Source organism: Pimephales promelas, chromosome 25 (assembly GCF_988280905.1).
Source record: "Pimephales promelas chromosome 25, fPimPro1.hap1.1, whole genome shotgun sequence".
Taxonomy (NCBI): domain Eukaryota; kingdom Metazoa; phylum Chordata; class Actinopteri; order Cypriniformes; family Leuciscidae; genus Pimephales; species Pimephales promelas.
This window is the reverse complement of record NC_142793.1, coordinates 18,566,526-18,582,313: the sequence shown is the minus strand read 5'-3', so window position 1 is coordinate 18,582,313 and position 15,788 is coordinate 18,566,526. Positions and strand designations below refer to the sequence as shown.

The window sequence follows — 15,788 nt, the reverse complement described above, 5'->3', positions numbered from 1 at the left end:
TGTATTTATTTAGTATAGCATTTTCATTAGAAAGTATATGCATTCTAATAAAAAAACCAAAAATGCATATCGGCTATAAGTTTCCCCAAAGTACTTATTCCCTAAATGATCCAAAAACACTGGCAATAACCTTGTCTGACCTCAGATAGCCTACATCTGGGGGCTTCCATTAGGGCGGTCTGTTTTTGCGACTGAGAAACCGGAGCAATCCTCAATCAGCGCGGCAGACGGCAGAGATTACCCAGACTGGAGCGGCTGTTAATTGCGAGGTGGAGTTTTCCAGCTCCGTCATGGCACAGCTGGAGGATCCATGTGAACGATTTTAACATCACTAAATAAAACTGCTTTATGACAGGGAACACATGGAGATCAGTCTCAGATCCTCAGCATATAGGACGCATGTGGTCGGTTAGGACAGGACAGAGGAACTGCACTGGGCCTGACGCCAGCTCACCCCACCCCAGCTCCAGCCTGCAGAGAACTGCAGCTCCAGAGGGCAATGCAGAGGAGGAGAGACTGAGCAAGGGTACTCCGAGCACAAGACACTCCAATATCATGTTTTCAACTCTCAAGGGAAACCAAATGTGCCTGATGTGCGTGTGTATAAAGGAAAGCAGGCGCTAGGTGGATTGAAAGCAGGAGATAGACATCTTGTTGACGATGTAAACTGCCCGTTCACATCCTTTTGTTGCCATGTCTGTTCAGTGTGAGCTGGATGACTAGGGGCTTTCTGTTACAATACACATAACCACACAGAAAGCTCCATAGACCGTCCTCAATATCATTATGGTCACTTTTTTTTGTCACTTTGCTTAAGGATGTTTTAAGGACAAAGTGTTCAGCACTGCACTGCATGATATTCATCATATGTCCTTCATTATCAATTGGACAATGAAATAAATCGTCAATATTCATCAACTCGCACATGATCAGTTGTGGTAAACGGAAGCTGACGCATGCTTGCTTGACGTGTGAGAGCCAATGAGGTTCTGTTTGAGTTCACTGATCAAAAGCATAAATTCAATCTGTTCATCATATAAAGCGATTGTGCAAACTGCTCTTGATCTGTTTATGAAGCTGTCAATGGAGGGAAAAATGAATGAAAGTCTTGTGGGTTTGGAAAGACATGAGGGTGATGAGGGGGTGAAATAACCCTTTAAAACCCTTATTTCTCTCATTTAATTATTAAAGATAATTATAACATTAAAACAATTTTTAAAAATCATACAATAATTTGGGTAACACATTTAATTGTTTGACTGACTGAATACCGTCAACTGAAAAAAATACAACTAAAATTATACTATTTACTTGTCATCAGTCATACCGTAGAAAGTGTTTGAATGATGTCACTTCCTGCATGTCACAGTTTTTAAAGGAATATTAATAAGGAAATCATGCAGCAAACACAATATCTGTTATTCGTGAATAAACTACGTTTTGGTCATTAAAATGGTTTCATAATTTAAAAAAATATATAATCATATAAAAATATTTTGTACTGCTAAGCATTGGATATCATTTGAACATATTATGGTACAATTATGATATTAAATATGTATAAAATCTATGCAAGATTTAAAAAAAAAAAATAGAAAAACGACCAAATAAAAATAAATTGTAAAAAATATTATGTAAATACACCTTTACAGAGTTAACTGATAAAAGTTCACTGCTATTGAATATCATTTCATCAGATTATGTTGAAAGTTTGAAATTTATCCAGTTTTATGGGATACAGGCATTTAATGTGCTACTTTTCAAGTTTATTTTATGTTAGTTTTATCAAATGCTTGCAACAAAAAAATAAAATAAAATAAAAAAAAAGTAACAGGACACAAAAGTGTTGCGCACTCATGAAAAGTGTCATTTACTTGTGTTTTCAAAGCTAAAGCATTTAGAAAATATACCACTTCCAAAAACCAGTAACATACACCTGACAGCTGATAATTAAAAATTTATTGATTTGGATGTATGATCAAATCATATTTGACATAAGAAACAAAAGAACCCTTGCATAGATCACAGACCATGCCTTTGTCAACGTACGACAACATTAAAAAATAATTTAGCATTACAAAGATTAAATCAAAAAAACGTACAGAAACGACATGAACAGTTTGACCAGATGTACATGGAACAACCATTAACATGGAGTCATCATCTGTCTAACATAAACATGTAGCTGAGATGGCCAGTAATGACTGTATGGACTCTAGTTTGGGTTTTTGTGGCGGAATTGAATGTTTTGTCAAATGCATCATTCCATGACTTGTATCATTCAGCATCCTGAAAGCAAACAGCAAAATCACAAATGAAGCTAATAAATAAATAAATAAACACAATCAGTGGAGTTTGACAGATTAGAGAACATCCCAAAACGAAAGGGAACAAAAATAACATTGGCGTATAAATAATGAAGATGGGAACAAATGACAGCAAGGGCTTAAAAAAATGATGCAACCAGAATATAGTTGATCCTCAGTTTTGAAAGGCTAAGCTCATGCAGTCTTCCATACACCATGCAGATTTTTGCAATTGCTAGGTTGCTGTTGAGTTTTGGTTTGGTATGGCGGTATGGAGTTAAGGTTATTACAAAAAAAAGTACAATGTACAGTACATTTTCGATGCTAATGCCATTTTTTTTTTATTTCATGATATTGATAATACAAGCTATAATCTTCCTATATATTTGTAATGGCTTGTCTTATGGACTCGTTGATGAGTCTACTGTAGTTTTATCAAGGGCATGGGTTTGTTATAGTACAGTTAACTATAGTGCCACATGGACGTAACATGGTAATATAGCTAGACGAGGCCACGCAGGTGAAGAAAATAAGTATGTCTGACATCCTCCTAAAGGCCACAACCTAGGGATCCTCATTTTTCAACAACTAGCTTTCACATCGGGTAACTTAGCATCAGTTATGATGGCACGTCAGTCATTAATAGTTCTTTTTTTTATTCCACTACAGTGTATTTTACCTTTTATCCCTTCTTGAAATAAGGTTTCAGCTTGTTGAACAATGCAAAACAACCAAATCAGAAGAAATACAAATAAAACATGAAGTATGCTATGGATTTACACCTTTACGGACTCAACTGATAAAAGACCTACCCTCCTAATACTTAAATCCACAGTACTAACATCATTTGCTTCAATAGGGAAAAAGAAGCAACACATCCACTTAAAGGAACATTTCTTTTTTTTTTTTTTTTTTTGTTACAGTCTCTTAACATAAAGTACATGAAAAATGATCCTAGGTGGAAATTGTTTGTCCTCTTGCATTATAGTAGATTCACATCTCTATTCTTATCAAAAGTTTGTTTGCCACAGCCCTTGGTAAATATCAAAATAAGCATTCTGGACAGTCCTGTAACACACTTAATCCCTATTGCTATGATATATGGTGTAGTTATTAAATATAGGAGTATGCATAGCACCATAGGGTTTGATCACCACTCACATGCCCAGTAGAAACAGTTCTTACTCGTCTCATCATTTTTCATTTACCATATTAAAATGAAATTGTTGTGATAAAATATGGTAGCCTGTTAATGATTTTACGTTTGCTAAGCCCGTTTTTGTTTCCGCTGAAGCAATGTTATGAATTCAAAACAAAATGCATATAAATAAAGCCCTGAAAACTTCTTTCTGGCACAGAGCTACAGCAGAGGTGACTAAACCCGTGTTAGTGTTATAGGAAACTGCCCAATGGTAAAATACTGCTGTTTGCCTTTGATTACAATCACACCTCAAGGATCGATAAAGGTCACATGATCAGGCAACTTGTTTACGAGCTGCTAGTGCTCAAGCAGACTTGCTTGTGTTCGTCAAATGAAGTTACACCCAAAAAGACTAATTTAATCGTGGCCATTTTAAAGCGCTTTTTAATTATCAAGGAAAATGAAAAACTTGAATATTTCGCATTTAGCTGTATGCACTGAAATAGCCCTCATTAGCATGAATTCGAGATTTCACATTAAAGTTTAAGTCATCAGTGCACTCCATAAATCGATTAAGTCTGCATTCAAATTTGGTGATTTACAGTACCTGTGTGCATATGGCCCGGACGGGTGCGGGCTTAATATACCGTCTTAATTTGAGGTTGCTATACTAATGGGATAAACATGACTTTTTAACATTAGGGAGACACTTCTTGTTGAGGACATACTTTAAAATGATTTTTTGAAATGATCTACTTAGTACCCTGTGGTATTAGGAAAACCTGTGCTGTGGTCTCTTCCCAGATCACTCTTTTAAAAAAGGACTAAATCGCAAAACAGAAACCAAAGTGAATGTTGATTGTGCTTAGCAATGGAGCGTTACAGATACGAGGGGGTCAGGGACGGCCGCATTGTTGCGTTTGTTGTAAGTGCTTGAATAAAGGCTAATTCTAGGGCACACTAAGTGTATTATTTCTGACGTATCATCACACTTCACAGGCTCTTATGTATCACATGTTCTGCTCTGCAGTGAGCTGTGCGGCGACCTCACTGAGGTAGACTCTTTATTATGGCACAACATAATCAAAAGCACAAAGAAAGGCAGATCGAAAACTCTAAAAGGTCCCGTCATGTGTCTGATTTCATACTCAAGCTCAGCTGTCATATGAAAAAAGAAGAAAATGTTTGAGTTTGTGCCTGACAACCATGTGTCACGTTCAGCAAAACAACAACGAAAATGAAAAGCACTCCAAATACACTGTAATGACCAGCCTCAACATACATTATGACAGTTCTAGAGCAGATATTGTTCTGTTGCCCTGCCCAAAACTCCAGTTACTCTGAGGCACTTTCACCTGTCCGGTTGCTGAGAGGGTCAAAGGCACTAGCAACTAATATGAATAATTCTGCCATGTTCTCTTTTGCATCCTGCTAAGATAAATTAAGCGATTTTTGATTCCATAAATCCTAAATTTGATCACAAAATGGAAGCGTGAAGTATAATTGCCCATAGTTTTCTTCTTTCTTTTTTTTTTTCTCAAAGAGAGAGAGAGAGAGAATGCCCATGCACTGCACTATTTAAGTTATATTCATTTTTTTGTTTTTTGTTTTTAACAGGTGCGCTTATTATGAGTATATGCATTTGATAGTATCTTGATAGTTCTTTTTCTGTGTCTTTGACTACTTTTTAGATTGAAAAGTTTGCATCCCAGCGTTGGGGCTTGCATATATATTTTGTCACATTTCAGAAAACGTCAAGGAATCGACGTCCCTAGTTTCCCTGATTGTAACAACGACACCCTTACGAGGTATCTCAATTGCAACAAGCTGTTATACCGATGTCATGCATTAAATATACTAGGATACACAGTACCTTAGTTGAGTAGGCCATAATGCAGGTTCTTTTGACATGCTATGATATCATTAAGATTCTGTTTCCCGTAAGGTTAAACATTCAGTCTTTAAATACACCTAAATGATAAGCATCTCAAATCATGACACACTAGTGCACTTTTCATGGCGACAAAATAAGGAGGTTGATGGAGAGGGGGAGCTGATGGAACCGAATGCAAAAGAAAAGCAAAACAGGAACAGGTGTCCTATCGTCATGAGGTAATGTCCGACGCATGCCAATATCAAAACGAGGATAATCTAAACATGCTAACTATGAGGCTCCTCTTTCGGCATTGTGCTGTCTTATATCTAAAGGGCATGGCATTTAATCACTTGGTGATATCTAAATTACAGCATCTGCTGGAAAATAGCAGCAATGCGGATGTCCATGAGGCGATGACCTTGGCCTCCGTAGCATCCCAGCAGAAGATAAGTCTTGTTCATTATAAGGTGCTTTGCTGGTCAGTTGGGGAAGACCACCCACGGACGAGGCGTCCACCGCACACTGCACTTGGTCTTTTATGCACTTTTCCGGATGCAGTGAAATGTAGTCTGCAGTCCATGCGTGATTTTTTAGTAATCCCATCGTCGAGAGTCCTTCAGTGCCTGTGGACGTTAGCTAGGTGCTCGTGGAGGCTTTTTTTTCTGAATCATCCTCTTTGGAAATGTATTAGACTAAGTATATACTGAATCATCCGCCTCGTTTGCCGCAGTTTTGTTCTGTTTTGGTGTAGTATTTTTCTTTCGTCTGCATTGTAAAGATATTCGCATTGCAAGGGCTCACGAGAGGAGGTAAAGTAAGCATTCATATGTGACCAGTCAGTACTCGACTGAGTTTTCTACGGTGTCTCTAGACCACGGTTCGCAGCTTACTGTTGTTCACACAGTTCTGATTAGCGGTAGTGCAGTTGCCAGTTCTGAGGTTGGCATCTCTGAAGTTGTCGATGCTGTTGTTTATGTCTCCGTCTATCTCCATGTACTCGGACTTGCTGACGGTCGAGGAGCTGCGACGACTGGAGTTGGAATCGGAGGCGATGTTCGGGTTGCTCACGTTGAGGAGTTGGGCCTGCTCCTCTCCTTCAGTTTCTCTATGGTAGAAATAGTTGAAGTTGGACACAATGACAGGCACGGGGAGGGCGATGGTCAGCACACCGGCGATGGCGCACAGGGAACCCACGATCTTGCCCCCTATAGTCACTGGCACCATGTCCCCGTAGCCTACGGTGGTCATCGACACAACCGCCCACCAGAACGCGTCAGGGATGCTGGTGAAGTAGGACCCTTTTTCCTCGGCCTCTGCGAAATACACAGCACTGGAGAACAATATGACGCCAATGAAGAGGAAGAAAATAAGCAATCCAAGCTCTCGCATACTGGCTTTGAGGGTCTGCCCCAAAATCTGAAGGCCTTTGGAGTGCCTGGATAGTTTAAAGATCCTGAACACCCTGACCAGACGGATCACCCTGAGGATGGCCAGTGATGTTGCCTGCTCGCCCTTTCCCTCCTTTCCGTCCGGCTCGTCCGCTAACTCTGTGCCCAACGTGATGAAGTAGGGGATGATGGCCACGATGTCAATGGTGTTCATCATATTCTTAAAGAAAGCCGCTTTGCTCGGGCAAGCAAAGAAGCGGACTATCAATTCAAACGAAAACCAGATGATACAGAGGGTCTCTACAATAAAGAAGGGATCGGTCAGGATGTTTGGTTTGTAGTAGAAGGTGGTGTTGCCTATAGTCTGTATCCGCCCTGCAGGGTCCTCTTTCAGTTCAGGTAAAGTCTCCAAACAGAAAATGACGATGGAAATTAAAATGACCATAACAGATACAATAGCAATTCCTCTGGCCGGCCCCGAGCTCTCGGGGTGCTCGAACAGAAGCCAGATTTGTCGTTGAAACTCGCGCTCTGGCAAGGGCCGCTCTTCCTCACGGATGAAGCCCTCATCTTCGCGAAACTTCTCCATCGCCTCGACCCCAAGTTCATAGAACTTAATTTCTTCCGAGAACATATCCAATGGGACGTTTGCCGGCCTTCTCAGTCTTCCACCGGACTGATAGTAGTAGAGGATGGCATCAAAGCTCGGACGATTTCTGTCAAAGAAGTACTCGTTTCTCAAGGGATCGAAATACCGCATCCGCTTCTTTGGGTTACCTAAGAGAGTCTCTGGAAACTGGGAGAGAGTTTTGAGCTGGGTCTCGAAGCGCAGCCCCGCTATATTGATGACCACCCGTTCGCAGCATTCATGATCATCCTGGTCAGGAGGGTACGTGTCCTGCGGATGTCCTGGCACGGCAGAGGTCTCATCCATGTTGTCCCCAGGCACGACTGTCATCCTGCAGGTCAAAGTTGGAGCTCCGCAGGAGTTAATTTAATTGAGTAGACATCCAACTGCCCTCCCAAGGCGTCGCTTTGCTTACTTTGCTCCGATTCCAGACCCTTAAATCTATCTCGATCCCCGGGTATATGGTATGACTTGATCTTTCCTCAGTGTGGCCCCACTGCGGTTGTCACAGATTCGACCATCGCTCCCTTCCGCTGCATCCACTACGGCTGCCTCTGTCACCGAGTCAGAGAAAAATGGATCGAACAGCGGCGATATTTGCTAGCTCAGCAAGTTCAGACTACTTATTTATTTATTTACTTGTTATTGTATGTATATATCACAGAAGTGCACAGCCTTAAGGGCACAATTCTGAATCATTATGCTAATTTAGGTTATGGAAAAGATCTGACAGGACACTGTCACTTTTGCTCCATCACTACATAGGATACATGCAGTCTACTTCTCACTTTATATATAGGGAAACATATTATTGAATAGCTTAGATGTAAGTTTGAGTACATAAATTGATAGGAAAACATGAAAATGACTTTCACTTCAGGCATATAGTACATGCAGTTATGATGCTCACCTCGCTACTGAAGGAATGCGTCTTCTGCCGGCAGTCTCCTGTCAGTAATGCACCCTCGATTCCCTTTTGTTGTAGAAAATGCCCTTGCAAAAGCTTCTTCACATCTTCTCAATTTCAAAATGTTCGTCCATAAATGTCACATCCATATTGAAATGAAATGATTCACGACATTCGCACGCGACGCTATAATGACAGAAATATGGCTTTGAGATGTATTACAAAGTTTCACATTCAATTTGAACGAGGGATAAAACACAAGAAGCGGGGGGAAAGGCTAAAAGAAAACATGAAGCCGCAACGTCCTCCCTGCGCTCATGCTCGTGCGGCGGCACCTCGGTGTAAATGGCTTATACTGCATGAGAAATTGTAATGCTGCAGCTCAGCTCAGGCGGGAGATACATTAAGGGGGCAAAAGCGAACCATACCATTTCCAGACATTACTGCATCAGCAAAATTTCCCTCTTACGAGTAGACAAGAAGACGAGCGGTCTGCTTTATCTGGACACACTGACAGGGGTGTATGGAAGCGAAAGGCTTCTTAAAGGGGAGATCAATAAGGGGAGAGGGAATAATTCCTTAATCATGCCCAACATATTGTTGCACTGTATTGCACATGGGAGAACGAGGAGCGGGAGAGGGGGGTAGGACAGTATGGGGGAGGGGTTCGACGCAATGCGTGGCCACAAGTGCTTGTCCACGCAATGCGCGAGAGCATTTATGTGCCAACACTGGCGCAGTATCTGATTCGCCGAGCACTAATGTGCACAGATACTTTAACTGACCACACTAACCAATAACCACAATAAAAAGACGGCTTCTCTAAAGTGCTCTTCTTCGTGCAATACTGCGACTTGTTTCCACCCAAAAGAGTTATAGAGCCTCACAGCTCCATGCGTGTTGACGGGAGACTAGATCGTGCGGGGGTTGGAATATTTATAGAATAACGTGGGTGTATGTACTTGGACGGACGGCGGTTTGTGCAACACCTCAGTTAGAGAGCTCTTTTCAGTAAACGCCAATAATAGGCTTCCCCCCTCCCAAAAAAAAAAAAAATCACAATTTTCTCTAAATAATAATAACTGGATTTTTTTTTCCTTAATATTTTGGTCATTTAGAAAATCACTCACAAATGCATCAAGAATATACCACTAATATGTAGCCTAAGTGAATGACAGAAAAGATAAATCATTTTAAGATGCAGTTGACATGATTTTGCCAGTTATTTTAATATTTGAGGCTAAATAAATAAATAAATAAATAAAATTGATATATGTATTAATCTAATTAAGGGAAGTATTATTACATCATCCGATAATTCAGATAAAGTAAGTAATAATACTTTCCTTAATTAAATTGACACAACTCCACGTCTGTAGACAGCGATGATTCCTCCTATTCACCAGTAGGTGGCATACAAACATCACCAAACGATGTAAACACCACAGAAATGATTGATCTGTGCATGGCATCTTCCCATTAGTGTAATCAATGTAACACAATTAAGCGAGGAAAATCCTGAATAAAAAGATACATTAATTTATAAATAAATATAGACTAAAATGTATAAGATAACTCATGAAACTTAGTATATCCAGTTGATCTACTAATTTGTTCCACATAAATCATGAACATGTCCATCAGCCAACCAGAGTACAAGCACAACAGTTTTTTATTATCCGGCACTGTTAGAACAGCAGCTGCAGCGAGCTCTTAACTGCTAAATATCATGAATAAGAAATGGCCAGCCCTTTCCTCCCTTCACTTTGCTGTTCAATGACTTCCCCTCAGTACATGTAGGCATACTTTCGGTGAGCAGTGATTAGTTCAATCAACATAAACGCATTGGTAGTCATTTATCAGAGCTGTCTGAAGTGTCATAGATCCCACCTGTTATACATTATTGATGGAGTAATTGTGCAGTTTTGTAAGTGTTTCATCTCTCTGTTTAAACTGACCATGACCAACTTACTTCATCTTGATTTTGGAGACATAAAATAATTGCATGCCTCCACTTCACTTTCTCAGTAAAAGGACACCCACCTCAATCTAAATTGCAAGTGAGTGTCTTGGACCATTGCTATCACATATATAGTGCTTAGAATAAGGGAATACACCCATGCTAAAGTTGACTAAAAAGATCTTTGGGAATTAATAAAAAAAATTAGGAAAACTCCAACCTTTTATTTGAAAATAATGTATCATAAATAAATAAATTATCTTCCTTAAAATACAGTGGGTAAGTCAGGACCCTGTAAGGAAGGATTAATTTATTTACGATACATTATTTATTCACAAAGGAAATTGGTGTCCTTAAAGGTTGGAGTTTTCCTGTTTTTTTTAAAGTCATTAAGATAAATTTCCAAAAGATGATTTTTAATCCAACTTTAGCATGGGTGTATACACTTATGCTAAGCAATGTATATGTATTTCATGCTTAGTCCGAAATATTATTCAAGGCTACTTTCCATGCTACAATGCTATTGAAAAAATGATGAAAACAAACTTCTAATATGATTGAGACAAATTATTTATTTAGCAAAAATAAGTTCATTCTTACCTCATTAATAAATTAGAAAAATAGTTAATTCACTTGGTCTGATGCAGTCATGTGGGCAGGTTAGCAAATCAAAACAAATGTTAAGGAAACAAGTGTCAGACCATTCAATTACATTTCATCCTGAGCAAAGGCAACATGTGCCAACAACAACTCGCACACAGAAAGCACAAGGCAAAGATTATGGAGATATTTTAAGAGCAATTTCGCATAAGGCACTGACATAATGAACAAAACTTAAATCAATTTATAAATATTTAAATAAGTTCTAGATTACAAATATATTACAATATGTTACAAAATCAGTGGCAGCCTCTGAGTATAAATTTTTACATTCACTTATTTTTTGGCATTTCACACATTTTGGCTTCTCTTTACCTGTTGTCTCACGACAATCGGGTTTGTTGACGCACTTACGTCACAAAGAAAACTATAATATTTTCACATAGGCTACAGTATGTATTTGCATTATGCACATAAATAGGTAAATGAAAAAAAGTTTTGTTGTTACATTCCTTTCGACACATAAATATTTCCTTTCCTGACGAACAACGGACATAAATTTTAAGGTCACAATGCACACATATTTTAGGTTACGAAAATAATATGAACTTCTGTCTTCTTTATAGAGAAGAAATGCCTTCATACATCTGCTGCATCCTGCAATCAGAAGTAACATCAGGTGGGGGCAGATAATGAGACATGAAACAGTGTGACATTTGCCTTCTCAAACAGGTTCCAGGCTGTAGGACTCCGTAGATCCCTAACCTCGCCGCAAGGGGGCGGTTGATACCCATAATATCGATAATATCACATTGGTCCTTTTAACTCTTTCCCCTCCAGCGTTTTTGAAAAATCTTGCCACCCAGACACAGCATTTTTGATTCTTTTCACAAAAGTGTCATGTGAACGCATTTTTTCTTCACTGGGATTCAAAACAGATCGAGTCCATCAACACCCCCAAAGCTTCACAGTCCTGCTTCATTAAATTCATTTAGATGTATATATGTTGTTTAATATTGATGATTGAGCGCTATTTTAAATATGCACATATTTATGATATCGCTATTTCTGCTGCTTGATCAGATTTTGTACTCTTTCAGAACAGAAGATGTGTCATAGCGCCCCCTACCGTATAACAGTGGAAACACAGAATGCCGGAACGAGTTAAGTTTGAGCGGCGCTGTCCACCTGAACAAGAGGACAAATAACTTTATGTTAACACAAAGCTCATTCTCTCGACTTAGGAAATTAGAAAAGTAATCTAGAATTCAATTAACGTGATGTCAGGCACATATATTGACTTGTCTAACGTACAGTCATTATCTAGACTTGGAACCCTAGAAACAAGATGCCCAAACGTACGCGCACAGAATGTGATACTCACATAAAAGCTCTTTTTGGATTTCTTATACAGCTGTGAGTTTTTCTGTAAGTTCCTCTGATGGATTGAAATTTGATACGCTTGATGAATTCCATTCGTCGTCTTTAGAATGCTCTGATACCACGAGAGAGGATTTACTGTCGCTTTTATTTCGGTCACATAACGAAGGCAACGGGCGGCCACAGGTCACGTGCGTGTACTCCACTTGCTCATCTGCGTTGTGCTCTCGGTGATAGAAGTAATTAAAATTCGACACGATTACCGGTACCGGCAGGGCGATTGTAAGAACTCCTGCAATGGCACACATTGATCCAACAACTTTGCCTCCAATGGTGACGGGATACATATCGCCATATCCAACTGTAGTCATGGTAACAACAGCCCACCAGAACGCGTCAGGGATGCTAGTAAAAGAAGATTCTGGGTCGTCCACTTCGGCGAAGTAAACCGCACTGGAGAACAATATAATGCCGATGAGAAGGAAAAATATCAGTAGTCCGAGTTCTCGCATGCTCGCTCGTAGGGTCTGACCGAGAATTTGGAGACCCTTGGAGTGCCGTGAGAGTTTGAAAATCCTGAAGACGCGAACCAAGCGGATAACTCTCAGTATGGCGAGAGACGTGCTCTGTGGTGAGTTTGAATCGGTCTCGGAAAGGTCTAAACCTAGGGTAATGAAATATGGAATAATAGCCACAATATCTATGGTGTTCATTATGTCTTTGAAGAAGGCAGCTTTGCTTGGACATGAAAGAAACCTTACAAACAGTTCGAATGAAAACCAAACGACGCAGATCGTCTCCAACAAGAAGAATGGATCCATCAGTAGACTTAATTTTGTTACTGAAGTCGTTCCGTTCGGTGCAAGTTGGTTTTTGACCACACGATCATCCTCTCTAAATTCGGGCAAAGTTTCTAGACAGAAGATAACAATGGATATCAAGATGATCATTACAGATATTATAGCAATGATTCTGGCTGGTCCTGAGCTGTCAGGATACTCGAACAGCAGCCAGATTTGACGCTTAAACTCGCTGGACGGCATGGGCCGTTCTTCCTCCGTCAGCAAACCCTCGTCCTCTTGGAAATGTTGGATGACGTCATCGCCGATCTCGTAAAATTTGATTTCATCGATAAAAATCTCAACCGGCACGTTGATGGGTCTTCGAAGCCTCCCTCCTGACTGGTAGTAATACAGTATCGCATCAAAACTGGGTCTGTTTCTGTCGAAGAAGAACTCGTTCCTCAACGGGTCGAAGAACCGCATCCTTTTAATCGGGTCTCCTAGCAGCGTGTTCGGGAATCTTGCGAGTGTTTTAAGTTGCGTTTCGAAACGCAGACCTGAAATGTTGATGGTGACGTGCTCGCAGCACTCCTGGTCAGGACACTCCACTTCACAGACGTCCTGGAAGTGGTCAGCGTGGTCCACGCTCTCATCCTGGTTCTCTGGGGACATCTTTGCCCCTCGAGAGTGTTGCCTGTTGTTCCTCCTCGACTTGCTGCCACTCCACCAGTTTTGGGGATCTGATAGCTCCAGCCTGACGGAGATTGAGCCCTCAACTAACTTCTGAAACTTTACTACCTTCTACAAACTATTCAAACCCGGTTTATTGGTTTAAGGGAATAGAAAGTCATACTGACAACACGCTCAGCCGAGAGCTGGAACAGATATAGTAACTCAGACTGCTTGAGACAGCAGAGGGTGGGCTGACTGTGATTGGCACACTGTGACTGGAAGCAATGCGCCTTGCTGGTTTGAACTTTACTGTCACGAAGTTAGAACCTGTAATTTGAAGACTGAAAAGCTTGATGTTGCTTCTGTTTATTGTATTTGTCAAGTTGTAATAATACACACACTCACCCCTAACACACTCACTCTCTCTCTCTCCACTATACAGTATACACACACACACCCTCTCTCTCACACACACACACGCACACACACACACACACACACACACTCATTACTCCCCTCCACCCCCCCCCCCCCCCACACACACTCTCTCTCTCTCTCTCTCACACACACACACACACAAACAAAGGACCAATTTATAATACATTTACAAATAGGTTCAGTGCTGTTCAGATCTGGGTCCTCTTGAAGTGAGAGATGAAAGTGCTGGCTTGACTGACACCTGAGCACCCGCAGACTCGCACTGGATCTAGCATTAGCAGCCGTTACACTCTACAGCTTTACAACTAACACCAATAAGGCCCAAGTAGAAATGTGATCATGTCTCAGGTTCATTGGTGCTGAGGGATGTGGAGAGAGAGAGAGAGAGAGAGAGAGAGATAGAGAGAAAGAGAGAGAGATCCACACACCTCTGACACCTGTGTGCTAGAAGCTGTCTGGATCAGTCGTCTTGATTCATAGGCCTATATTCTGTGCTTTTGCTTGCTTGTTATACCTGTATACCTGTGCTAGTGATATCTTTATTTTCAGCAGAGCCAGTCAGGGACCTCTATATACATCTGTGGTACTGAGGCATTAAAGGAGTAGTTCACTTTAAAAAAAAAAACAACTTTTGCTGATAATTTACTCACCCCCATGTCATCCAAGATGTCCACGTCTTTCTTTCTTCAGTCGAAAAGAAATTAAGGTTTTTGATGAAATCATTCCAGGATTTTCTCCATATTATGGACTTCATTGGGAACCAAACGGTTCAAGGTCCAAATGAGAGTTTCAGTGCAGCTTCAAAGGGCTTTAAACGACACCAGACGATGAATAAGGGTCTTATCAAGGACCCTTCGAGTCATGACTCGAAAAAAGATTTGTTCATTTTGATTAACGAGTTTGAACAGAACAGAGCAAGGCGAGCATTTGTGCTTAAAAAAAACGTAAACTTTTTTTATTTATTTTTTAAATGACCGATCGTTTCGCTAGATAAGACCCTTCATCGTCTGGTGTCGTTTAAAGCCCTTTGAAGCTGCACTGAAACTCTCATTTGGACCTTGAACTGTTTGGTTCCCATTGAAGTCCATTATATGGAGAAAATCTTGGAATGTTTTCATCAAAAACCTTCATTTCTTTTCGACTGAAGAAAGAAAGACATGGACATCTTGGATGACATGGGGGTGAGTAAACTATCTCCTTATCTTATCAATTATAGGTTTTTTTCATTACATATTTCTACATCACGTCGTTGTTAAAAAGAAAAATATATTTTTATGATTTATCAAACTTTTTATATTTTGTAAAATTGTGATTCAGGTAATATATTGCTCTAACTCAAAATTTGTATTTCAATTAATTGAAGGCAACCAGCTAACTTTAAGTCAAAATATTTTTATTGTGTACGATAGTAACTTGGTTTCATAGCTGCAGCTGTACTTCTTGTGTTCTTTATTAATAAATGACACAACACTGTTGCTGCTCCTGACATTAAAAATAACTCTGCATATGGATATAAACAGACATGATAAATCAGTTGTGCGTTTCCAGCAATCAGTAACAGTAGCTTGAATCTTGGAGATATCTGCTAAACAGGACAATTTCTCTATTCAAGGCAGAAAGGATTCCCATGAGAGGAACATGCTGACAGAATGCAATGTACGACAGCATGCAGCACTGGTGATGTGAGTAAAGGACAGCCCTCTGGGATGA

At 40.1% G+C, this 15,788-nt stretch overlaps 2 protein-coding genes across 2 annotated transcripts; both read right to left on the bottom strand.

Moving 5' to 3' along the window:
• Positions 1 to 1,941: 1,941 nt before the first annotated feature.
• Positions 1,942 to 8,851, bottom strand: kcna1a (potassium voltage-gated channel, shaker-related subfamily, member 1a). The gene is made up of 2 exons (XM_039657879.2): positions 8,250 to 8,851; positions 1,942 to 7,893 (listed from the first exon to the last, which is right to left on the bottom strand). The coding sequence occupies exon 2, from the start codon at positions 7,667 to 7,669 to the stop codon at positions 6,191 to 6,193; it is 1,479 nt and encodes a 492-aa protein (XP_039513813.1). The 5' UTR covers positions 7,670 to 7,893; positions 8,250 to 8,851; the 3' UTR covers positions 1,942 to 6,190.
• A 1,873-nt stretch (positions 8,852 to 10,724) lies between these two features.
• Positions 10,725 to 13,837, bottom strand: kcna6a (potassium voltage-gated channel, shaker-related, subfamily, member 6 a). Its single transcript, XM_039657880.2, has 2 exons — positions 12,191 to 13,837; positions 10,725 to 11,994 (listed from the first exon to the last, which is right to left on the bottom strand). The coding sequence occupies exon 1, from the start codon at positions 13,638 to 13,640 to the stop codon at positions 12,213 to 12,215; it is 1,428 nt and encodes a 475-aa protein (XP_039513814.2). The 5' UTR covers positions 13,641 to 13,837; the 3' UTR covers positions 10,725 to 11,994; positions 12,191 to 12,212.
• Between the last annotated feature and the right edge of the window lie 1,951 nt (positions 13,838 to 15,788).

Coding starts and splice junctions, on each gene's coding strand:
- kcna1a (XM_039657879.2), bottom strand. CDS start 7,669: ATGACAGTCGTGCCTGGGGACAACATGGATGAGACCTCTGCCGTGCCA.
- kcna6a (XM_039657880.2), bottom strand. CDS start 13,640: ATGTCCCCAGAGAACCAGGATGAGAGCGTGGACCACGCTGACCACTTC.